This window comes from Limulus polyphemus, unplaced genomic scaffold (assembly GCF_000517525.1).
Source record: "Limulus polyphemus unplaced genomic scaffold, Limulus_polyphemus-2.1.2 Scaffold1704, whole genome shotgun sequence".
NCBI classification, from domain to species: domain Eukaryota; kingdom Metazoa; phylum Arthropoda; class Merostomata; order Xiphosura; family Limulidae; genus Limulus; species Limulus polyphemus.
Genome location: NW_013667314.1, coordinates 158,626 through 186,401, shown reverse-complemented (window position 1 = coordinate 186,401; position 27,776 = coordinate 158,626). Strand labels below are relative to the sequence as shown.

The 27,776-nt window shown below is 32.7% G+C and overlaps 1 protein-coding gene across 8 annotated transcripts in view; it reads right to left on the bottom strand.

Annotated features, from left to right (window-relative positions):
* Positions 1-27,776, bottom strand: part of LOC106464631 (serine/threonine-protein phosphatase 2A 56 kDa regulatory subunit gamma isoform-like) — a 109,998-nt gene that overhangs the window by 14,761 nt on the left and 67,461 nt on the right. For 6 of the 8 annotated variants that reach the window (XM_022392369.1, XM_013924786.2, XM_022392372.1 and 3 more), the window contains 3 exons: positions 18,894-18,995; positions 14,814-14,886; positions 8,575-8,703 (listed from right to left, as the gene is read on the bottom strand). In XM_022392369.1, coding sequence (XP_022248077.1) covers positions 8,575-8,703; positions 14,814-14,886; positions 18,894-18,995 — 304 coding nt within the window. Of the gene's footprint in view, positions 1-8,300; positions 8,335-8,574; positions 8,704-14,813; positions 14,887-18,893; positions 18,996-27,776 lie in introns of all 8 variants that reach the window. The other 2 variants (XM_022392374.1, XM_022392375.1) reach the window with 1 other exon arrangement.

Here is a 27,776-nt window from a genome sequence, read left to right as displayed (position 1 = left end):
ATCACGGGTGAATCTTTATAAATTTGATAGGAACAAAACTAAATTCATATTTAGAACTAAACTAGAAATCTAGGTAGCATATAATCTGTAACAGTTTATGAAACAGTGGCTAGCCCTTAATTCCTTGTCAAAACCCCCACTCCCAGCCAGATTCTAAAATTACCATATTTCTGCTAGATTACAGAAAAAGATTAAGCAACCACAAAATTATTTAGCCTAATTAATACACCGTAAAAGAAAAGGTACTTGTTCTTGCAAACTGCGTGACTTGCATATGTATTACTGTTTAGTGTGTAATTAACTGTGAATCATAAAAATGTGTTCTTGGCTTCTCTAGTTGAGGGACGTATATTGCTTGCTTGATTGTTTGTTTTTGTTAAGCATAAAGATACACAATGGACTATCTGTAGTCTGTCAATTGTGGGTATCAAAACCTGATTTTCAGCCTCGAGACTTACTGCTAAGCCATTAAGGGGCACCTATATTGCATTCTTGGTATTTACATAAATACTATGTGTGATAGAAGTGGAGACACACACAAGGCCACTTGTTACATGAATAACACACGAACTTTAAATGTCAGATATACATCTGTAAAAAAACTGAAAAATATCATCAAAAAAAAATCATAATCTCTTTAGAATTTATCTTTTGTTTTAATCCTTTTTAACGTGTGAATGAGTGTAAACAGTTGACATGTCAGCTGTTTCAGAAGTAAAAGGTGATACCAAAACACTACTTCTCTGTTAACAATAAAATGGTTAAATACTGTTAATGTATGAATTTACACAGATATATTAATACAATACTTTTAACTCTCTTGCTATGGGCTCGGTTGAATCGGCTGAGTTCATGAACCCAAATTGACCTTTATAGTTTCCATACTATAACTTCTTATATGTTTTGTGTGTCTTCATGAAATTGTGCAAGCTTTCAGTAAACATTAAGAGTCACTTGTAGACAAAAAACAAGAATTTTTAATGAAGTATTTTCACTAACACTTTCTCCATGAATATATGAAGTCAAAGTGTAGACTGCTCCAAGTGCAAAGTGATTTTGATGCTGAGATTAAAAATACTTTTCTTCATCACAAAAATCTCAAATTTCATTTGCGTACTCTCTAAAACATCCTAATAAATTTCAAACGTTTTTTTCTCCAGTAAAACTTTATATTTTATCTGTTATTTTCTTTACCCTAACTCTATATGAAGTTGGTCATATTGACAGACCTCGTAACAACCAAAAACTAATTCAAAATAAATCTAAATTACTTTTTTTTCTTCTAGAATGACTTCAAATTGTAACATGAAACTACATTCGTTTATCCTAAGTATCTTTACACTCATAACATTATACATCTATTTATAATTAAATTTTATTGTTTTATTGCCTTTGAACCATGTCTAACCAATATTTGCAACATATAAGCTGTAAATCCCTTGGCGAACCTATAGCTCACGCTATCCTATTGAATTACATAATGCACAGGCTGCTTGCAAGCATACCTTGTGAAAATGTTATTATTCTATATTTTACCTAATTTAACCAAAAAAAGTTTCTAATTCTTACATTTTAGTTACTTTTATAATAATGAATAAATAATACACATGAAAAACAAGAAATAAAGTATTTACCTTGGTCTTTTTTTTTTCTGCTGTCGACTCTCAATGACACTTAACCCTATTTTTTATACAAATGTACTCCTGCCCTAAATAATTTTTCATTTACTTAAATAATGCACCAAAGAACACAGAATAATAAAATCCAAAAACAAGACAATGTTCTATAACTATCATAAGTTTTCTGGCTTTCAAACTACATGACAATAACCAAAATTCAGCTAAACTCAGCGATGTGTTTCCCGTAGGAATAAAGTTTGAACTGGAAGCAAAATAGACAATTCTTTGTAGAGAGAAAAACCTATATAATATGCCATTTGATAGAATAAAAACTTGGCTTTCTATTGGTTATAAATAGTATAGTATTAAATGTCAGAGAGAGCTACTGGCAAGTTCTAAAAGAAAGGATGTGACAAGTGGGTGTGGTAAGAATGGTCTGATTTTCTATTTTATAGCTCTGTAACAAAATAAGATTGAAGACTATAAAAGTTATGCTTTGCCTGAGTGATGACAATATTATAATGAGTAACCTATGTTAAATTTCATACTTCAGAGAGGGGTGGTAAATAAATTAGAGAAGAGGGGATACCTAGAGAACAAATGTCACAATTCTCATACTAGGGGAAATTGAGGATTTTTTTAAATATTGGCATATAAAATTATGAACTTAAAACATATATACTATTAAAATTTGGATTATTAATTAAATTTTTATGCCCAATTTATTTGTATACAATGATAAGAAAGTAGTTTAATTAAATTGTGAATGTAATTCAATAAAAACTCGTGACATGCATAGAAAAAAATGACCGCAGTGAGAGTTAAATTTCCAAGGATGACAACAGTTTGACTTTAGTGAAATGCTCACTGCCTACTATGTATACTGTTTAATTTCACTGAAATATTCTGGTTGATGTTGATCATTTCCCTTTTACATTGTACAGAGGTTGAGTACATTTTATGAAAACAATTTTTGAGCCTTTCCACACTGTTGCAGTCAATGTTGCCACATGTGGTCATTTTGTATCTGACATCTGTAGATCTCAAAGACCTGCAGTGTAGATTCAATTGCAAAAGGCCCTGTCATAGAGCTGCCATGTCCATAGTACACCAATGCTCTTGGCTAGCTTTCCACAGTCCATCTAATGTACAAGATAACAGTTTACCAGCACCCATTTCAACAATCCATTTGCACAGAAATCTACAGGAACTGCATCTCACAACTTGACCATTATGTCTTTGTACAGCGTAACATGAACACCCATTTCATTATCCAGCTGGTTAAGGAATTTAATGGTTGAACACATCATGAAAACAACTTATGTACACTTTACTTATTTTGTTTTTTCACACATATCCTCCTTGATTATGGTTTGTACTGTTGCCTGGGGTATGTCAGTGGCTTTTTCCACTGTCCTTTGTGTTTGTACACTCTCACATGGCAAAAGACTCCACATTTTCCTTAACATGACTGTGTATGACTTGTTGCAGGTCTCTTTCTGGATGGTTCTGGTGCCAAGATGATCCATTAAGTACAAAGGATCTCCACGACTTAGAAATTCTAAATACCTGATTTGAACACATCTTTACAACTTCAATGTATGAATATCTTAAGTTGGAATGGGTGTTACATATTATTTCCAAAGTGATAAATATCCTGTGGCACCATGTTATTTACCAAATACCAAACACTGTCAAAACATAGTTCTAATACATTCCACCACAACTTTATACTGGCTGTAGTTATCATGCAAGTTGCTGTTTTTCACATTTAAAGTTGTTTAAATATAACATACTCAACCCTCTGTATATAGTATGACTTCAGTGAAAAATTACTGATTAATGTTGACTGTTTTCTTTAAACATATAAAAATGAAAGAATAAATTTTGTGCAAGTTAAAACACAAATTTTTTACCTAAGAGTCAATCATAAAGTCTGGGAGTCCATAATTTCTTTGACAATAAAATTATTTTACAACCCTTAAAATATAGAGTGTGTTTACCAAACAAAAGTTAACATCTCCCTTACCCGAAAATGTATTTCCAATAGATACTTACCTCTGCAAACAGTAAGCTATCTTCCCCATGCTTCTGCCTATGAGATCTGTATGCCACTAGAATTTGGTGGTGAACTCTGAACTAATTTCACAAAATTTCTTGTGAATTGTGCAATTGCATAATGAGATCATTATGCAGCAAAAGCCCTCTACCAATAGGAGGACAACTCACTTCTTGTGCACTAACAAACTATGCATTTGTACTTGTGAATCTCCATTCTTTGATAAAGCTAGTAAGAAATGTGCACCAGAATTGGGGAGGATGGATGAAAAGGTGTGTGAAGAGGTATTTAATGGAAAAACATTTTCAGGTAAGGAAAATGTCAACTTCTTAGATGATATCACACCTTTCCACGCAGTAAGCTAGAATCCCACATTAAAGTGGTGAAGAAGCCAATGCAAAGAATTACCTAGATAAGCTCCCTTCAAAAAGTCCATAGAATGTAGCACCCAATGGCAGGTGCTCCCTTGAGGCAAATTTGTGGGAGATCACATCTCATCTCTTCCAGGGTATATACTCTTTGCCAAGGAATAAAGGTAGGAAAAGTCAAATGAGACCCATGTATTGCAGGGAAGGGCAAAACAAAAACATGACCATTTGAGAACTTACATACAAGAGATTGGGGAAGCCAACATGAGTAAAATGGTTAGAGCACATTCACACCATACTTGGTGCTCCCCTCAACTATATTGTCTGCCTTTATTGGACTGACACAAACTGTGGGAGTATAGCACAGCAGTCATGCCATAAAGAGTAGTATGGTGTGGGCTCAACTCAACTAAACAAATATCAGCTGTAGGAGGAGGACACAAGTGGCATGAGATACAGGTATATGATGGGTAACCTGTGCTACAATGACAGTGTCACCACCCCACTTTCCACTGTATTGACAGCCCTTGTTCTAGTTCCAGTGGTAAGGTCCCAATCACTGAGGTTTCTCCATGATCCATCACCCCAACAGCTATGAACTGGTAAATGGCAAGTGTCTCCTGTGCTCTATTCAAGGAGAAAAGAGAGGGGAATTCAAAGGTGGGGGGAGGGAGGGGGGAGACCAGAAAGAAAATGCCCAGAACACTATTGGTCCTTCAGTCCAGAAAGGTCCTTCATTGGAGACAGTGCAACAGGTGGCTGCATCATCCTATTTTGAAAAGTCTACATATGCAAGCCAGTGAAGTGGGCAGAACACCCCCTGGTGCTATTTTTTTCATGACAGTCCATGGAATAAGTATGGTCTGGATAACAGTCAGATATATAGATATACCACGACAATACCTCAAGTGGTCATGCAGAAAACCCCATCTCACAGTGACCATATATGGAGCCAGGGTGGATGGTTTGAGCACTTTCTATTATCCTGGCTCAATGTGAATTTGGGAAATAAGTATACCCCGAGAAGCACCACCAGCTACCTGACTGGATCCAATCAGTGAATGCTGAAAAAAGTACTTGCTTACTTACATACAATGGGTAGACTGTAGAATGGCAACGGAGGAAGATGGTAACCTATAGGTTATGAGACAGCCAGAAGGTGAAGATAGGGAATGACAGTGCGTGGAGTAGTCAAAGAGCAAACCTAAAGAATCTTGTCCAGCGACTGTCAGAAATGAGTGAGGTGATGAATCTGATGGGATGAAATGTGTGCAAGCATCAACCCCAATGAAGAAGACTAAATGTAGAAGTTGCCAGATCCAACTTGTAAAAATAGAAGGAGAATGCCCTTAGAAGAGGAGGTATCCCAGGGAATGAAGAACCTTTAACAGAAGCCTCAAAAGTGAGAGGTACAAGATAAGTTGCAAAAATGACACAAACAGGGCAGAAAAGTCTGTCCAGATCTGACTGATCATTGAGGTAAGAAACAGAGGAAAGGCAAATAGGAAAGAGCAGTCATTTTCCTGAGCAAACAAAGTTCAAGGAAGGAAGGACTGATCAGGATAAAGAAGAATATAAGAGCAATAGATGAGAGTAAAGGAAGAATAGATAGCATAAATATCCATATGACAGCAACTGAAGGCGAGAAGTAAGAGAAAATATGTTTTGAGAGAGAGGTGGTATCAGATACGAGTTAACAATGGCCAAAAGGTATGCAAGTAAAAGTGAACAGAATAACAATGAAGTCCCAGCCAGGCATGGGACTGAGTGAGAGGGTATATTGATAAGGAAGGAATGTAACAATGTGGAGAGAACTACAGTATTGAGAAAAGTGAAATGTTGTGGACAAGGATGCATGACAACTAGCAAATGTGGAGGTAGTTATGCCACAGTTGAACAGTCAGGTAAAGGAAGAGAAGAGATGGTCAGGCAGCATAGAAGAGTATCAAAATTATTAGAATTCTTCTTCTTAATATTATATATAGTAGTATTTAGTAAGAAGGTTGAATAATATGGGTGTTGGGCTAAGGATTTTTCTACAGTAGGTATCTGTGATTTGTTGGCGATAAGTTCAAAATAAACAAACAGCATGCACTCCACTTCTAAATAGTTAAACATATGTACAAAAAATTCTTTACACTATAGAGATCATATGCATATCATAAACACTATATATAGTTCTCTTCTTCTTGTCAAACATCCACTTAGACCTATTCAATTGCTTTAGAATTTCAGTTGACAAGCCAAAATACCTTTCTCTATTTCTTTTGCACTAGTATTCTGTGTATAATTCACTTAAAATTATAGTATGAGTTACCACAGTCATACACTGCTCTTCCAGTAATCTTCCAGTTTACTCAGACTGGTTCAATTACTTTAGAACTTGCTTTGATGGAATAAACTATACTTCTTATCTCATTTAAAACTGTTAGTTTTGCTGTAACATGTTAACCATTAGGTCTTTCACTCCTACAGCAGTTAACTTTATGTTTTATAACCTTTCTCTGACTGAAACACTCTTTCACTCCACTTTTGGCTCTCTTCCTGCTCTCTAGTCTCTTGTCTGCTGGAATAGAGGGGTGGCAAAGGCACAAATGAGTGGAGTCTCCAAGAGAAAGCACACCCAATGGTGATGAGTCAAACTCATTGTGTATTGGCCCAATAAAGAAGACCCAAGGTTTGAAAGCAAAGGGTTCTGGATCAGCCCCACCCCCCCTTGCAGTTGATACAGGAAAACATGGAGCTGCCAGGATGGGTCATAACTAACAATCCACAAGGAAGAGTAAGAAATGGGGAGATGTTCAATGGAATGCCAGGAGTTTGAGCATGTAACTATGGAGAAAGGACTGGGTCCATGTACTGGATGTGAGATTGCCTTTCAGAAATGCTCCTCAGAGAGGGAAGTGTTGATGAATCACCCATGATGGGCAGCTTTCTAAGAAAAGAATACAGAGCCAAGTGAGCAGGAAGAAGGCAGAATAAGTAGAAAGAGCTACAGTGGAGAAGGTAAGTGAAGAAGAATTGCCCAATAAAATGATCTGGAGCATGGTGGAGTGCCTCAGAAATGATATGTAAAAAGGAGAGGTAATGGTGATGAGGATCAGGTGAAGACAGGAGTATTGGACACTAGAGAACAAAACCAACACCTCAGAGTCCACCCCTCAAACAGGCAAAAGATTCAAAATCTTAGGAAACGAGAAAGAAGAATTCAGAATGACTATAACCAGGATATCAGAATGAAATAAATGAGAAGAGTGAAGCATGAGGATGTGGGAACGAGATGGTCAAGGAAGGAATCAGCATGAATGCCAATGTCAGGAGAGAGAGAGAAAAAACAAAAACTCATTAGGGTTAGGATTATGAAGGAGGGGACAAGAAGAGTCTATGACACAGGAGAAAGAACAGTACATTCCTGTGATATTAAGTCCTGATAATGCAATGAAGTTTGAAGTTCTCTTCAACCAAAAGAGTAGTTTCCAAAGCATAGTCAGGAGGAGGAAACAAACAATTACATTCAATCTCCTCCCTCAAAACAAGGGGAAGGAATGCCTGCAGAGATGGGAGCCGAAGATCCTGGCTCCATAAGAGAATCCACTGCCTTATGTACAATGATTGTCACATCATCCCTGGTCAACATGCCTCCATAATCCATGTGAGAGGAAATTCTTTGTTCACACAAGTAGTAGAAGATACTACATGAACTTGTAAGTTCACAGTTTGTAGAAGAAAAAAGGCAATTAAGTTCCTTAAACTTTGCAAATCTCATTAAATTGAAAAAGAAAAGCTTCTGTAGTGTTCAGTGCCAAGTAAAAGAATGAAGAGGGGGTTAGTGTGCAAGAATATGTTTTACCTTCCTATTAGCAGAGGGCTTTTACTGCATAAAGACATCACTATGCAATTACACAATTCCTCATAAATCTTACGAAATTAGGTAGGAGTTTACTAAAGGCTAGTGGCATGCAAATTTTTAAGGCAGTTGTGCAGGGAAAATAGCTTACTGTTTACAGAGGTGTGGTTTCATCTCAAGAAATATTTATACTAGTTTGTAACAGACACTTTTTGTTCTTGTGTTTTTGATAAACAGAATAAACTTAAAGTGGAAAACTTAATTTCAAACTAAATGTATATTTCTTGAGAATAGATTCAGAGAGACATGGGACAAAACAAAAACAATTAGTTGTCTTTTAAACTACTAATTTCCTAATGATTATTCTTGTTTTTTTAGAATATTATCTCTTCCATCCAAGACCTTACTTTTGATATTAGAGTACACTTCAGTTTTCAACACCTAAAAAAATAGAAGTAAATCTTGTAATATCTCTCTACTAAAACATTTTCATACACTGAATATAAAAGTTTAATATTCACAATAAGGTTATCCAAAAAAAGTATAGGGTATGTATTTCCTCTTGGTTGGCAAATAAAATCAATAAAAAATTTTTGCCTTCCAATTTAAATATTCTGTGATTTATATTAAAATAATGCAGAGTATAAAACAATAACATAAAAACATTAGCAACTTTCTAACCTCACTTGCTTGATTTTCCAGTTTAGTTATCTGCAGCATATCTTCTTCATCGACTGGAGTTAAAATATCTCCTTTCATCCCAGGTGCTTCCAGTTTTTGATAATTTCCTCTTTTGCTCACATCTGTCCACTGTCCAAAATGTTCACACATTTTATTTTGGTCTAAGCATCTGAACTCTCCAGATTCTACTTTTATTAACTTTAAATGTGGTGAAAACATAAAAGAATCACTGGCAATAAACTTTATCAAAAATATGGTAGCATTTCCATAATGTGAGAACTACTATTAGATGATTCAACAATTGTTTCATTAAATAAATGAAAAACACATTCATTCAATTTTAAATTTACTTTTACTGTAAACTTAAACTCCCTAATAAATCTGTACACAGCAACAACCTGGAACATCTGATAGAACTACAAGAACATGAAAGATGATACAACAATGAAGCACAACCTAATCTTGTTATCAACAGATCAGACCAAAACTAAACACTGAACTACAACTTCTGTGCAAAGGCCTACACTTCATCATCAGCCACAAGACAGTTCCCTGCCTAGAGTTAAAGACCAGCCTAGAAAATTTATCCAGAAGACTAGTGATACACTACACAAAAGATTACCTCCACCTTATACAGTAACCAACAAGAAGACGAAATCCAAAACTCTAACTGCCAAACTTTTATGATAGGTAATTATAAAAAAATGTGGTTTCCTGAAGTTCTCAAAAACTGCATCTTTTTTCAAAGAATTCTTTAACAAAATCATTTATGCAGTTACCCAAACCCATAAACTGAAGACCAATCTCACAAGCAACAAGATAAAATGCATCTACAATCTGAAAAAAGACACCAACATTAAAATTTTAAAAGATGACAGAGATAACACTACTGTAATCATGAAGAACACAGAATACATCAACAAAATGAACATTCTTTCAGACAATAAGAAATATAAACCCATCCCAAACAAACCAACAAAACCATGTTGCAAATGAAGAAAGACAACTTGATTAATGAAGATCTTTATTTTTATCTAAGGAAAACTGGCTTACACAAACCACAACTCTATGGTATTCCCAAACCACACAAACAAGACTGCCCCATACGACCTATACTATCCACTTATGACTCATTGGACTATAATCTTGATAAATACATAGTCTGGGCCCTCACACCCTATATAACTTCTGCAGGTTCATTTTTTAAAGATATCTTTAACTTCAGAAACATGTTAAACCAACTAAACCCTAAAGTCTTAATGGCTAGCTTTGACGTGTCACTTTTCATCAAAGTTACCATCAAAGAAGCTTGTATAACTACAACAAAAATCAATTTAGTTTTCAACAACAAAATCATTCTTCAAACAGATGGTTTAAGCATGGGCAACCCTGTTTCACCTGCTCTTGCCAACATATTTATGACCCAGATCAAAATACAAGCCACACAATCAATACTGGTACTTTTGCTGGTTTCAATTCTGCCGAACACATAAACTCCATTCACCCCAGCATTAAATTCACAGTTGAACATGAAAATAGCAAACAGCTATCACTTCTTAACTTTAACATTACTAGATCCAAAACAGAAAAAAATCAATATACTAAAAACCTTATAGACACAGCTTCAAGACTTTGCTCAACTGACTACATAGATGAAGAAATCAACTCTATAAAGCATTCCTTCATTCACACCAACAAATTTCTACTAACCACCACCAGAACAAAAACCTCAAAACTCTTCTCACAAACAAAATTTACACTTAATACACCAAAAAACAACACAACATTACCATTTATCCCTGACACCAGTTCAAAAATAATCAACATTTGGAGAAAATTTGCCATTAAACATAAAATTCCTGTTGAATTCAAATTCACACAAAAACCCAGTCTTAACTAGTCATTACTAAATAAAAATTACATAGAATCACACAATACCAATATTATTTATAAAATAATGTGCAATAACGATTTAGAATTCCACATCAGAGAACTCAGAAGAAAATTGGAAACTAGATTCACTGAATATAATAAAAAACAGGAAATATTTACCACCATTGCAACTCAAAAAAAAAACACACCATAATTTCAAACAAAGAACCAAACTTCACAAAATGCAGAATAAAGGAAGCTATCTTAATTGAACAAAACAACTCCACCCTAAAGCAACACCCCAGGATACCAAGATACCTATGCTAGGCTGTGAATCAATCTCCAGTCATGTGACTTCTTTGTTCCATACTGTATATAAATCATGTGACTGTAATCAACTTTTACCTGATGATGACATAATCTTATAGAAACATCATACATTTATAACAATATTTTCTTCATTATCCAGTCAAGCCGTCTCCAAACTTTTGTTTAGAAACTAAATACGTTACTTGATGAATTAATTACTTATTTTATGAAGATTAAACAACCATTGTTCAAGACATTTTTATTAACTCTCAACGGAAACTTAATATATTAACTAAATTAAAAACTATTTCCATGACAACCAAACTCTTGCTTTAGTAACATTCACATTCAGCAAAAGACAAGAAAAAGAATCACTTTATATTTTTCATCAACCGCATAATATTGGGTCTGCACTAATTTACTTGTAATTTAAACAAGACAACTGCAGGTTTTGTTTGAAGCCCTTTTTTTGGTTATTAATATAAGCTGGATTAATTATTTTTACTCAATGGTAGTCTTATTAATCATAAAACTGTAGATCAATTTACACAAGACTTTCAAATTCCAGCATCTCATTTGTTAACTGTTTTCTTTTCAAATCCACACTTTAATGTTTTTAATTTAATTCTAGTGTAATGTATAAACCACTTTTTTTGTACTGATAAATGAAAGATGTGATTTGGAAATTTATTTTTGATATTATGTTAGGTGAATGTTTCGTTGTGTTAAATAACAATGGATTAAAATATTACAAATCTAAGAAACAGACTGTAGAAAGCTAAAAATAGTTTTATAATTACAACGAACTGTTAGCAAATGGGTGTTAGATAATTTAAAAACATACATTTAGAAAATAGTTTTTCTAACTATGATACATTAATACCCAGGTTAACAGAAAAAATGTCAGGACTTTCCACAACCAAACTCTCATTTTCAACAATGTAATTTATTGATTTCAAGAGAACATAAATTTCAACAAAATTAAAAATGCAGAAAAATTATACAAAATTTAAACTTTTCCTCCTATTTTTGTGTGTGCATATTTTGTATCAATAATGATAACTATTCTGCAGGTGTTCTAGCAGCCAATTAGCATAAGGATTGATATATCACAAAAACACTTAATCAAGCAAAAGAAAAAAAAGTATGAAACAAGCTGCTAAAAGAAATTCTAGCCTGTTCATTACTGAACAAAGCACTGACAAATTCTAAGTCATTTACATTCAAAGTATACTTCAAGTTTCCCTAAATCAGTTTCATAGCAAATAACAAAGTGTTGCATCTTTCTCCCAAATACTGTACTTTAGCCATAGTTAAAACTCCTATCATGTGTAACCAAATTCTATTTAATGAAGAGATTATTTCAACTTGCCAACAGAACAACAGTCAACTTGTACCTCCACAACTACCATACCTACATCATGCCAACTGACCCAACAAAGCAAAGATTCAGACTTGTATTGTTACTAAGACTATTCTCATTTTGTTGCGTACATTAACAATGTTGTATGCCTCATGGTTTCCAAAAATATTTTTTAAATATTTTCTCAATTTACTACTGTAATTCCCCTATTATGAATAAAGAATGAAACCTTGTGGATCAATAAAACCTTTATATTTCAACTGATGTTCAGCATGTACCTTTTCCTTGTATAATAACACATCACATGCATTTAAAAAATAATAATAACAATAATTGTTCTGAAAAATATTTTGCCGACAAGAGTGCTGTCACAGGTTATGCTGATTAAAAGTAAAACCATGAACCAGTTTTTTAAAGAATTTTATTCATTTTTAAATATGAAAGAAAAGAACTAAAAAGAAAACAGAGATAAATTAATATTAATAACAAAATATCCTGGCCAACAGCAATCATTGTATAAATAATAACAGGTTATCTAATTAGGCCTGCTTTTAATTCCCTCTCCCTGAGCCTGTCTTTTGCACAATTTTGAAAATCATAGCATTTTACGTATTAGAACTCTGAATTCACTAGGCTTATCTTTGGCAAATGTTTAGTAAAAATTACAAGTATATTGCACACAAAAAGTGAGTTTTCTTTATAAAGTATTTATAGTAAAAATTTGTGAATATTCAAAACCTTTACAAAGTCAATCTGAGTGAAAGAAAATTTTATGCTAATAATAAAAATGCTTCATCTTAGTTTTCATATAGAATCTCCTAATAGAATAACAAATGTTTTTTCGGGTAAAAGTTTATATTTTGTCTGTTATTTTCTCTACCATAACACTAACTGTAGCTGAATCATCAATGTACAATGAAATGAAATTTTGAAATTTATGAAATGAACTGAACACACCTCCTCCTGCCACATCTTGACTTGATGTTATTCACAATTTCAACTGTTTTACCTGTTCACATATAGTTTAATTCTAATGTTATAGTTTTATTGCCTGGCTTGTGCAATGTACAGGTTATTCATCACTTAAAAGCAACACATCACAGTGAAAAGACATTAGCAGATTCCCATACACATCTGCTGTACACATGAAATTCTGATACAATTCTGACTGTCAACTTTGCTTACCAACACATCACAAAATCAAGACTTTAGTCTAACATATATTGCCACCAATTTCAAATGGGCCATTGCGAGCTTGAAACTGAAAATAAGCTTTCTATTGGTTATAAATATGTATGTCAAATAAGGTGATATGGTTTTGAAAACTACATTGAAAGTTAGGGTGGGGCTTCTGAGTTGGGAACATTTATTGGTATCTCATTAAATGGAGAAGTGAGAATGTTGAAACTGCATACTGGATCTTAAAATTATTTACAGACTGTGTCTACATGACTCAGACAGTGTAGATGCACTACTACTGACATTACACAATGTAAAATAGGAGAAAAATCAGAATGTAGAGATGTCACATGAAACAAAAAAGTGAAGATTGAGAATTTCTTTAAATATTTTCTTTTGGAATTAAAATTTATAATTGATTAAACATAACTGTGACATGCACAGGCCCGTGTTTAAGTTAATACAAATATTTGACTATTTCATGCATGTTGGTCAGGTTTATGATACTTATTCTATTATATTTTATATTCTTACCACTTGAATCTACATTTCTCTCTCTTTTTATTAATGAATTTTCAGCAATAATCAAAGAAAAAAGTAGGCTAGAAACATTATTGATTATTATGGAACATGGAATTAGAAGACTTTTAAAATGTTCACGTTCTTTATCCTATCAACAATTTTATGATTTTTATATTTCCATCAAACAAGTCCTTGGACTATTTTACGCTAACAATATAATTCCAATGACAGTCACCTAGCAACTGTTCACTTGTAGACAGAAATACACAATTCAAAGATTATTATGGATGAGTGTTGCCAAATTTCCCATTTCAAGAGTCACATTTTCTAGAAATTGTTTTTCACAAAACTGAGATGAACACAATGGTATAGCCTGTCATTAATAAAAGTGGGGGATGTGAGAGTGATGGAGTAAGAATTTTAAGGACTTTTCCAGGATCTCCTGATAAAAGCCACAAATTTTCCAAGATTTCTCATACTTCAAAATTTGTTAACAAAATTCCATGACTTTCCAGAACTTTTATGACCTATTTAAGCCCTGAATTAAGAACATATAGATCATAACCAGCAGCTTTTTTATCCCATTACACTGATCTAAGTAGAATTTTGAGTGGTTAGAAAATGACTTAATAGCAAGTAATAGTGGGCTGACTCTTGAGCACTCACCTGGCAGTGACATGTCTAGGGTTGAAATTTGAAGCAATGAAATATTTTGTGGAAAAAAATTACCATAGCGGCCACCCAATGTCCCTGAAATGTGGTAATTTATTTTCAGTACATTTCCTCATGTTGCCTAGGTGTGTAGACCAGAGATAGAGTATTTAACTTTCAGCTCTAGAAACATTCAATTGTAGACCAAATCTACAGTATTTAACTCATAACTTTAGAAAAAGGATATGTATAAAAAAGCCAGAATATATAACATATAGCTCTAAAAACATTTACATGCAGATCAGAGCCTATAAACACATATACAACAGAAAATAAAACCAACCTTTGGGTTATTTGAGGCTAAGGTTTCTATTTTAGCCCAGGCCTCTTCTCTTTCCTTGATTCTTTGTTTCTCACTGAAAAATACACATGTTGAAAAGCAAACAAGAAAAATAAAAACCATCAACAATTCGCTTCGCTCAATTATACAAAATTATATGCAATATGTCCCCAAAATAATTTTCTAAGTGTGAACCTTCTGTGCTCAAAACTCAATGCTTAACAAGTAACAAGTATAATGAGATTACCTTTACCTATTTAATTAACTTTTTTAAATTTCAGAGACTGAAGATGCAAGTAAAATGACAAGATAACCTATGTCTGCTATTATATGTGGGAGTCATCTGTATACAAAACTGAATTTTTTTACAGGTATTAAGTGAACTGTTTTGAATAATCTATTTGGATTTGTAAACAAAGCAGCCAGACAACCCTAATCTGATAAGTGGAAGTAGTTTGTACTGAAAATTAACTGTTTAAAGGTAAACAATATGCACAGACAACCCTTGAATGCAAAGTGAATAGTGTGTGTGTGTGTGTGTATGTGTTCAAAACGAATTCAATATTTATAGAAAACTTTACAAACTAAATGCTTAGGTGAATAAACAAAATACCAGACAACTGTAGCCTAATTGTAAATCAATCATTAAAAAATGACCACTTGATCACATAATTAACATGACTAGACAACTCTATACTGCTTAATGGAAGTGAACTATATTTAAAATCAATTCTTTGAATAAGTAAATGAAACCAACAATCTTAATCTGCTCAGTGAGAATAGCCTATATTCAAAACTAACTTCTTAACATGTACACAACAATATATCCAAAATACTACCTGAATGAACACAAAATAATTTATCATATATGTCCAGGCAATGACTTTCTGCATAACAGCAGTGAGTTATCTGTGTTCAAAATTAAATACATGCAAAGCTAAAGAAAATAACCAGACAACCCTTGTCTGTCAGAAAGAATTCATCTGTGCCCAAAATTGACTACACAGAAAAGTAAACAACATAACTAAGCAATCCTTCCTCTTATGTAACAAGCATCTTAAACTAACTACTTAAATCTTTATACTTTTAACATCAGTGTACTGTTAATTATCAAAAGAATAGCTGCTTGTGATTGTTCACTCTAAAAGAAAATACCAAAACACACAAAAGTCCAGGATGTCTAATAATTGCCTTGTCTCTTCAGTCTATATAACTTAGAACAACACTTTATAAGCATCACATATTAGAAACAAAGTTAAATCATCTTTTAACTACAAAAAACTTGTCCTATTAGTGACTTGATATTTTCTCTTGTTACTGTCTCTTGTGTTGTTAGTGGCTACAGTCACTGCATTTGACATTCCTGGTGAATAGTCACTGTTTCTGGCAGAGTTCATAACTATTTGCTACCTCTAACAAAGTTAGAGTAGTTCTTGTTGTTGATGGGATTCTTGAATTTTCTAATAATGTCACTGTCTGATAGTAGTAGTCACTTATTTTTTGCCAATTAGATAAGCACTGTAGATAAATCTTGGTTCTAGCAATGTTACTAACTAATAACTGTCTGGCAAGATTAGTAACTTGATACAAGATGATAAAAACCCTATGACCTGAGTGGTTTCGAAAGATGGACCTTTTCTTCTTCAGGGGCAAACATTCCCAGTTTGCCCCTGAAGAAGAAAGGTCTACCTTTCAAAAGTGCTCGGGCTATAGGGTTTTTATTATTCTTTATTAAGACTTCTTGAACCTACATATTTTTCTGACATCATGAATGATTAGTGACTTATCACTATCTTGGTCAATGATGAAGATAAGTTACTGTCTCTGACAAAATTATGACTAGAAAATGATATTGATAGTGATACTGACTACACAAAGTAAGTTTTGATAATTAGTCACTTTCCGTCAATGTATAAATTATCACCGTACCAAGGAGCATTTATAACTAGTCACTGCTTTAGGAAATACTGATGAATTATTATACTTGTTGATGAATCCCTGCAACCGACAATGTATAGCAACTAATCATTCTTCAGCAAAGCCAGTGAACTGTTATTGGTTCTATTAAAGTTGGACTAATCACTGTCTCTGCCAATACTGGTGAATTGTCATTGCTTGTGTATTGTTGTAACTTTGTCTCATGGAACATTAACAACTGCTCACTGTTTGGCATTATTGACCACTTATGACTGTTTCAATCAATGGCAAAAACAAAACACTGCTTTAAAGATGGTGAATTCTTTGTTATCTATAACTGTTTGGCAGTGCAGCTTACTGTATCTGGCAATGTTGGTAAGTTGTTGCTGTTTATGTCAGTGTTAATGATTAATTGCTACCTCAGAGTATTGATAACTTGCCACCATTTCTTCATATTTTCAGGCCTCCCAGTTCATTTTCAAAAGAAAATAGATTGTAACCTGAGAATACGGGTTCATACACTCACTGGCCAGAACAAAATATACATTTTACAGGTTTCTGCCTAATTTCTTCAGCAAACATCCAATTTTTCATTTGAACCGCTTACGAAATCACAATATATTTGGGACAAAAATAGTTTTTCCAAGGAAAAATTAACAATTTATCATGCTTTTATTTACCATTACAGTGAAGAATTTATCCGTTTCTGCAAATTCCAGTTTAAACATATGGTTCAGCTGGTTCAAAAGATGTAGGTTTTATATACTACTTTCACAGAAAAATATAATAGCTACACTGCTAAAATAAATGCTAGAAAAAGAGAGGATTCATCAACACTGCCAGATTCACAAATTTACACATGTTAAGGACAATGATTAGTCAACAACATTAAGAACAAAATCACCAGGAGCATCAAAGACTGGGAAATAAGCATTTTAACAAAACTAATGAAGCAGTGTACAAGTGTCTAATTTAGGTTTTCTCAAGGTTTGTTTGCCAGCAGTATACCTTTTTTTTTAGCAAACAAAGATAACAAAATATTGTTAAAATTTTATCTTTTTTGTGGATTGTCTGAAAATAGTTAATAATTGAAAAGCAATACATTGAGCCTATAAGACCTATTCAAGCATATATTTGAAAGTGGCCCTGGTAGTGTTCATGCCTTGTCTTTGCTGTTTTCGTAAATATTCATAACATGTTTTTGTTATTATTGGCAGCATTCATTATGCCTTTGTCTGTAATAAAGTTAATATCATGTTTGTTGTATCTGATACTCATTATCCCATGTCTTCTGTATTTGGTAGTACTTATGGTATCTTGCTGCAATATCCTAAAGTACTTAAGCCATACTCCTCACATATTTGTATTCAAGTCATGTCTGTCTCATCTCTGCTGTCTATTGCACTTTTATGCCATGTTTTTACACTCCCTGGTGATGTTTATCTGGCATCTCTCTCTCTCCCTGATAGTGCTAAGATCAAGACTTTCTTGACTGCAAATGTTTATCACTTTCTTATACCATTTCTTGCAAGTGTTCATTCCATATTTCTACTGTATCAGGTAGTTTTCATTTCTCTATTGTCTAGCAGCATCCATCCTATGCTTCTGCTATCACAGATAGTGTTCATCCCATGTAAGGATTTCATTTTCATTTCACGATATGCCACTCTCTTCAATGTGTAGTAGTGTTCCATGCATATATTATATATTTCTGCAATCTAGTATATTTCATTCAATGTTTCTGTGGCCTATATCCCTTGTCTTTGCTATCTCTAGTACTTTTAATGCTATGTTATTGAAGTCTCTTTTTACTTTCATGATATATTTGTTTAAAGTAATGTTCAATAAATATCTGGCAGTATCTCAGTGTTAATATCATATCTCAGTCATCCACTGTGTTTGAACTATTACAGTAAAGTCTCAATCCTAATAAGATTTTTCATTTACAAGATGAACACTTGTATATACTGCAACATGTTAAAACTTTCAAACTACATCTTCAAACATGCATAAATCCAGAATACAGAAAACCAAACCCTATGATGGCAAAGAAGAAAAGAAAAATTACAATGTTCTTGATTAACAAAGTTCACTGAGAAGTGAAGAGACAGGGAGAGAGAGAAAGAGAGAGAGTATGAGCAGACAGAGGCTTGAAGCAAAACTTACTTTTGCCTCTCCTGTTTATAATGTTGTGTGCACTCATCAAATAGACTTTCGTTCATCTCCAAAAATGACTTCAGAGCGTTGAATATCAGGCCATGGATGTTTCTGATATAGAAAAATAACAAACAGTGTTTCAGTGCACATACAAAGTCCAAGCATACTTACTTCTGTCGCCCTTGCTTATATCTCTGCACACATTTGTCAAACAGCATCTGGTTTTTCTCCATGAACAACTTGAGGGCATTGTATATTAGCCCATGGATCGTTCTGACAACAGAAATAAGGATTAATAAAATTTTATTACCTTCCTTTCTGTATTTTTATTTGAGAGAGCCTAGTAGATAAAAAAATAATGCTTATGCTACTTAAAAATTTCTGAGAGCTCTAATTATAATGCTTGAAAAAGCTTGATACTTTATTGAACAGAATTCTTTTATCATTTACAGTTCTGATTTATTTTCCAAGCTGTGTTCATGAATAAATCTATCACTTGATAGTCATTATCTTGCTTAGTTACCAATTTCAAACTTATATGTCTAAAAATAAATACTAATTTAAATAATTCTCCTCCAGTTTTTAAACCTACGACTTATTTATAACTAAGAATTTGATTTTACTTCTCTCTCCCTTTCTACTAAAAACAAACAATTATTTTGGTTAAAAATACAAAAACGTTTACCAACCTTAGATTCTAAAAAAATCTTTATTTGTTTATCTTGTTTCTGTCACTTTAAAACACGTTGAAATTAATTGATGAGATTAAAAAAGTATTGCACCAATAAATACAAATTTATATGGTTTGACCTAAGACACAATACTGATGAAATTTGATTTTACTTTGGATAAATAAATAAAGACAAAACTTTTAATTGCATTATATAGTTTTAAATTCATTGAACTGACCCTGCAATGGAGAAGGAATGTTGACAATACTTTCAAATCAACTGTGTTTATCTACGAGTAATGTTGCAAGCTTTTAGTAATATGAACAAATCTGTTGTACAACAACAAGAAAAAAAAACCTGTGTTCATTCCAGGATGAAATATAATGGGGCTATATGTCTCTTTCAGGTAAAAAACTTGAAGCTATATAGCAGTCAAGTGGGGCCATATTAATATAAATTGAATACTCTTAAAAAATCAACTTACTTGTTTGTCTTGATTTAATCCCTTGTAGCATATACATCAAATAGTGAAATTTCAAGTGAATAGAAGATTATGATAATTTCAAGTTGTGATAACAGTTCTGTTTAAGTGAAAACACTGTAACTCAAGATATATACAAGTCAGTTTCAACTATTTGTTACATGATCAATGTTAACAGTTCAAATTAACTCAACATACATGATACTGAATAGTTCCAACTAAGAAAACAGTTACTGGCACTCTCTATGTTAACTTCTTGTATTTAACATTTATCCTGTAATTCTCATATTACTTGAATATTTTTCTTGTTTCCTGCTCTTTTCACTCATCTAGAGCTGGTTTGAGATTAAAATCCTCCAATGCTGGCCTTTCTGCTGAAACAGTCATAAGCTCATCAACTCTCTCTCTCTCTGGTGCTAAGCAATTTCTCTTGGAGACTTTAATGATATTTTGAATACTAAAACCTTTTTCACAATCAGAAGTATGGATGGAAGCAGTAACTGCAATGGCAGCCAGCTTTAACACGTATGGGTATTCTTCCTTGTGATTTGAACTGATCAATCCCAATAGCACACTCTTGGATAACCAGCATTAATTGCCTGTTCTTTTACTTTTGACCACCGTTCTTGTTTTCTCTGGATCTACTTATAACCTCTGTTGTGCTTACATTCTCATCATGCTTATGTTCTTTTGCACTTCTAAAGTAGTTAATCAGAGTCTAAATCTTGCTATTACCCCAATTTGAAAGATCATTCCTCAACAGAAATATAATTGGTCTCATTCTAATTACACCCATTGCATACATGATCTGAGAGTCATTCAGTAGAAAACTTTCATTGAGTTTTTTCCAAAAGTTTCTCTATAAATGTGCTTATCAGTGCTTGCACCCATATAAATAACATGATTCTATTTAGACACAAGCTTGCCCCCTTCTTCAATCAGATGATCTCTCAGTGTGTCAAGAAAGGATTGATGTTCCTTCTGTTCTTCAGTATCTTTGTACCTGCTCAATGATCAATATTTGTTTGGACTGCAAACACATCCTAGTCCCTGTTCTGGAAAACCAAGCACAGCTCAGTGATGAAAGGGAATCCAGGGATCTAAACACACACAGTCTACTGCCTTGTAGATGGAAATCCATTTAACTTCATGTACTTCCTTTATCTTGATGCCATCTTCTGGCAGCTGCTGTATCTCTTTTAATATCTCACATCTATTCACTGAACCCTTAAAGACATAAAACATTCCAGTCAATGTCTCGTGATATTCGTTAAGATAAGGTATTTTACTAGCACCCTGTGAACTGACTAACACTAGTCCGTGTGCAATGCAATAATAATTCAAGATCATAGGAGTTTTTCTTAGAAGGTGTCCAGTCACAACCAATTTTACCCTATCATCACTTTTGCACCAACACTTTTAAACCCATAAACCCTTGACATTGGTACCTGTCTCTCTTCTAAACTTTCTAAAATAGCCCTGTCCAATCTCTAATCTTAACATTTTTCAGTAGCATGGTACTTGGTTCAAATGTTTCTGGATTTAGCACATAAGCATATGCTACAAGTATTTTCCATTCCAATGTCACAACTCTCATCAGCTAATATGCTTATAACTGTTGAACACTAGTTTTTGTCATTGTCACAATTTATCACACTAGTAATTGAAGACATCTCATTGGCTGTGTTCACTGATGCATAAGTAGCCTTCTCAGACCCATTTATTTTGTCCATATCAGGGACACCATGTCCCTGTAAGAAGGGTATCACACTTTCATTATTAATCAAGGGTAAATCTTCTTTCACCAAGTAATATACAGTTTCCATACACTTGACTATACCATTTTTTTATCATTCAAAATTCATTTTGCTTGTGTTTGCATATCTTGTTTTAGTGGTATACTTTCCACACATGATTTGTGATCTCCTCCTACAACAAGCCTGGTCTGAAAATTACAGGATCCTTTCACAAATGAATTTGTATAGTTGTGTTTAATGCACAGTTTACAAAACATCAAATTTTTATCTGAGCATAAGTTAGCCATCAAAATTCTTCTGCCCAGGTATGCTGAAACATTCACTGGTCACTTATACTTTCATTTTACTGGATTAGGGAAGACAAGGTATTTTTGGAATCTTTTATAGCCGTTACTTCATTTTTAGTTACTTCACTTTCTATAGATATTTCTGTAGTTTCCAAAGGGGTTATTTGATTTTTTTTGTGAAGGAATGAAGAATATTCTTTGATTTGCATGATCACATTCAGTTTTACACCATTGTTATAAGAAGCAACTACTGAAGTAATTTCGTCCAATAAAACTGCTAGAATCAATGCTGTATCAGTGTAGCTATGGTACTGACCAATAATAATAAAAAAAAATCAATATGACATCAGGTAGTATTAGACGAATTCACGCTCATAGGTGTCAACTCAAGTAGTTTACAGTGTTATTAAAAATGTACCAAATGGATGAATTTATAAACATTTTTTGTGTCATTAGCAAGAAATACAGCACCATGGTTGCATCCTGAAATGAACACTGTGTTACAGAAGTATTTATAATCAAGTTATGACTGTGATTTGTTGACATCACTCTCACAAGTTGGAGTGCAAGGTGATGCTCATGTGAAGAATAAAAATACTTTTGTTCATCCTACAATTTGCATATTGCATTTGTATAACCTCTAAAACATATGAAATGCAAATTTACAGGGTTTATTTACAGTATCCCTATATCTGGTATTTCCTCTCTTCTGCCACCAACTGTTGCTGAATTAGTAACGTAGAGTAAAATGAATAGTCGACAACTCTGACATCAAATACATAATACCTCATTGAAAGGCACCACATCAAAGGTCATGGCATGTGCACTCTAAACCAAACCCATGCACATAGTGTTAACCATTACTTCTAGCAGTATTGATGACTACTTATTATCTGTCAGTGATTCTCATACTTTTTTACTCATGGACCACCCAAATTTCTTTTATCTGATCTAAGAAGACCACAATTGGGATCTACACACTAAGCTTCCTCATATTTTCCATAATTATGCAACCTTTCCATAGACCACCAAAAGAGAGCCCAAAATCAAATGGTCTATATTATTTACTCTGATTTTAGTTTAAGTATATTATATTAAAAAAATGTTTTCTTGCTACAAGAAACCTACTTGTCACAGCAATGACTAAAAAGCAGTAAAAGGTTAGGTAAATGTAAAATGGTTGATCCTTCTGACCATTAACCATTAGTTTGTTTTTGTTTTTGGAGAGTTGATAAACATGAAATTCTGTGTGTATTATGCAGTAGAACTTGCACAGAAACTACGTTTCTATTTTATGAAATAGTGACTTTAATCTTTTAACTCAAAAATCATTAGAGATCTTCCATCACTCCAAGGAAACTGACCTGTGAAGTCTGATTCAAATAGCTATTTAGACCTCTAGTTATCATGTGTACAGAAAGAACATTATTGCTATATCCCCCCTAATCCTTTTCAATAATGGGGGGGGGGGGGCAATAAAAAGGAGAAACTCTACTAATGAAGAATTCATAATAAAAAAGGCTCATGATCATAATACATTTCATGATCATAACACACAACAGAAACACAAACAAAACATCAAACTATCTAACTGTATCTTAATTTTTGACCTGTAGTTAACTTACCCACTTGGCAGTACAAGTGTGTAAAGACTTATCAACCTAACTTGGTTCTCAGTGGATAAAGATACCAAAAATATTTCTTGTACTGTAACATTTTGAATAATGCTGCACTATTTGTATTAATAAAATTCTTTCAAAATTACAACAGAATGCATTATGCCACAGCCTGTCCTGAATCCTAATAAATTATCCTAAGGCAATATAACTGGAAAATCATTATAAATATAGGATCAAAAATATTTTGTATTTCTTGATTAAGTTTTTAGTAATAAAAGTTTTTCTTTTTCATAAGACTACTGTATCTGTTTTAAGTAAACTATCCTTACTGTATAACATAAATTAGATCTCATACACATTTTTTTTAAATGAAACTAAAGAAGGATACCTTTATTTTAATAAAATCAAAACAAAACTAAATAAAACAAAAGTGGAATAAAAAAATTTAAACTATCAATGTAACTAAAACCAAATATATATTTACACAATTAAACAATGACAGATGTCATGGAATGATAAAATCAAAAATGAAGTGAAACATGTTAAAAATACTCTCTCTCACTACAGCATCCTTTTCTGCATGTCACAAGGTTTTAGTGAATTACATTCAAAACTTAGTTAATGTACTTTATTATCATGGTATATAAATAAACTTGGCATCAAAATGTAGCTAATAGTCCAAATTTTAATATTATAAAGGTTTACATTCTTAATTTTACAAGGTAGTATTAAAAAAAATTATTCAATTTCCCCTAGTGACATCTGCTTTCTAGATATCCCCTCTTCTCTAATTTATTTACAACCCCTCTGAAAAGTACAAAATTTAATGTAAACTACTTATTATAATATTGTCATCCCTCAGGCAAAACATAACTTTTATAGCATTCAATCTTATTTGGCTACAGAGTCATAAACTAGAATATCAGAACCCTCTTGCCACATCCCCTCTTTCACAAATTGCCAATTATTCTCTCTGACACTTAATAGTTTTAACCTATTAAATGACATATTATATTACATTATCATTTGTATAGAGACTTGTCTATTTCACTTCCAATTCAAAATTTATTCCCACAGGAAACACATTGATAAGCTTGGATGAATTTTTAACTGCTCTTGTCACACAGTTTGAAAGCCAGAAAAATTGTGATAGTTACAAGAGAAATAAAAAAAATTGGAAATTTAAAAACCTGCAAATAAGGATCATAAAAAAAGTAAGCAAAGCTGATTATACGGACTCCACCAAATGTAATTCTAGGTAATAGCATGGAGCAAAAATAAAGGTTTGTAGTTGGAGTAAATAATGTCTACAGTATCTCCAGTCTCATTTGCTTATTTTTAACAATCCCTATTTGCAGGTTTTTAAATTCCAAATTTTTTATTTATCTTGTTTGCTGGCTTTTTTTATGTTCAACTATGGCAAAGGATTACTTGATATGGTAGCTAACATTATACATTGTAATAATAATAAACATATCTAGTAGCTAGCCGATATAGTTCAGGATGACTTACTGTAGCTATTGACTGTCTGATCCAATAAGTTTGAGATGTAAAATGCTAACCTGTAGCTAGTGTGTGTCATGGAGATTTGTTTGAGAATATAGCGAGCATTTATAAATTCTGTGTTACTAAATTCATTATATATATAATACAAAGTAACAGGCAAATATATGCCTAGACCAAGATATAACCCCCCACTAAACGTATATAAAATTTTTCCAGTATAAAACGAGCCTTTTCAAATAAAACATACTTGCCTAAAACACCATTTTAAATAAATGTTTGTGTCTTTAAAGTATGTATTCTACAAATGTATTTAATGAAATTTAATATTATCTATATTGATTTTTATACATTTTTTTTACTCCTTCACTTCATACAGGGTGTTGGCTACCTAAAGACACTGCCCATATAGTGTACAAAGCATTCAGTATCTAAATGTTACAGTCATCTAATGTTCGTCTACTATTGGCTGGTAATTACTTTTTCATCCTGTACTTAAGCTTTTTAACCCTATTGTAATAGTGCCACTTTTAAATTTCTTTCTGTTTGTGTTGCCAAGCTACTTTCAAAATTAATTAAAGCACTTTACTATTCATGTATGTCAATGAAATTAACATTATAATGTACATTATAGTTTGAATTTTTGTTATCTAAGTTTTAATTCCTTCATTTCAAAAGAAACATTAAAAAAACACTTATGCTGCAGTTTTCGTGTGTTTCAGGGGCTTTCTTGAAACACAGATGCTTAGTCCTGTATACGAGTGTCAAGATGGTAATGTATGTCTATTTAAACTATTGACACGTAAGATACAAAGTCTCTCGGTTGCATGCATTACAAAAGAGTAATAACTTTTGCCACTCCCATTTTGTACATTTTCTGTGAGATTTACATCTTACATGTAATTAGTTGACACAAGTGTATAGAGAAAGGGCTCAGTTTACACTATTACTCACCAATGAATATTTGAAATTGGTGCACACTTGTCATTACGGGATATATGTAACTGCCTGTAGTATTGTTGTCTGTTTGATCAACTACAGCAGTTATGATGGTTTTTACCTAAATATGTTGCAGTTAGAAAGACAATTAAATTGTATTTAGGGCTTACTCTTATATTTTAGTTAATGATATATTATTTGTGATTCAAAATTCATATTTGAAATGTTTCATGATTTTCGTTAAGTTTACATGTTGTCCTCTCACTGGGAAAGGCTTAGAAAAGATATACAGACAGTGTGGAAGCCAGATTGCTGTTGGCTAAAGATAAACTGCAGATAATAACTTTATAATGGCCCACAGACACCAGTTGACATTTCTTAATAAATCATAAAAATAAACTACAAGTGAAAAGGTAAAAACATGAAACTACACATATAACCCAATAAAGTTATTTTAAGATTATTCAAGGAAGAGTTAAAATGTATGTACATATTTCTATTTCTTAATTTTAAACATTTGATTGCAATGTATGTTGTTGATAATTTTATACTTAGTAATATGGTAAAGAAAATGAAAAACAAAATATAATATAAACATTTACCCTAAAAAAAACTTTTGATATTCATTTATGATGTGTTAGAAATTATGCAAATGAAATGTGAAAACTGTAAGATAAATAGTATTTTTATAATTCATATAAAAATCACCTTGCATCAGAGCCTGAGTGCAAATAACTAAATGAAGTAACGAATTTATATTAAAAATTAAATATTGTATTTTTCTGAAACTAAAATATCTTTACGAAAGCTCTTGTCAAATTTCAAACAATTTCATCCAGTAGTTTGATTTTGGAAAGACATTTTGTGAAAGTTACATCACCTACTTATTATGTAAGTAGGTCATCATGATAGAGTTAAAGGAACACCAGATATTTGTAAGAAAGCTAAGTTCAAGGGTAATGATAACATTGTTTACACAAGAATTATGATGCTTTTCAGCTTATGTTAAATATAGAAGAAACAAATTGACTTTTCATATACCCCTTTTCAGAACCTTATTTAGTATTCTACAAAAGCTTTGGGTGCAATATACCAAGTTGTTTTCGTTGTAAGCTGACAAGAGAATAATAATAAAAAGAATTACAAATGGGCCATTTGGAGCATTTTTATATGCGTACAGCTTCAGCAGTCAATAGTAAAGGTTTCAAATGTGGTTTGAACTGAATCTTTAATGTTTAAGATGCTTTTTACCTGAACATTCTATTAGGATTTTGTGCAATTCCTTGAGATCCCTATTATTTACCACTATCATGGTTCATAATGAGACATTTTCTGTTTTTTCTTTGGTGCATTATTTAATCACATAAAAAAGTTTTTGGTGCAGTAGTAAGCGTCGACATTTAAAAAGCAAAGATGACCCAGGTAAGTATTAGGTCATCAAGAAATTAATGTAGCATTTTTTTTAGATGAAAAACCCGAACAGCTTGTATATCAAAACAAAACATTTATTAAATGTAATGGTCTCCATTCTTATCGATGATGCTTTTCCATCTTACAATCAGGTTGTTAATGCCATGATTAAAGAAATCATTGGCTTTCAAGACAAAAAACATGTTGATGTCCTCTTTAACACTT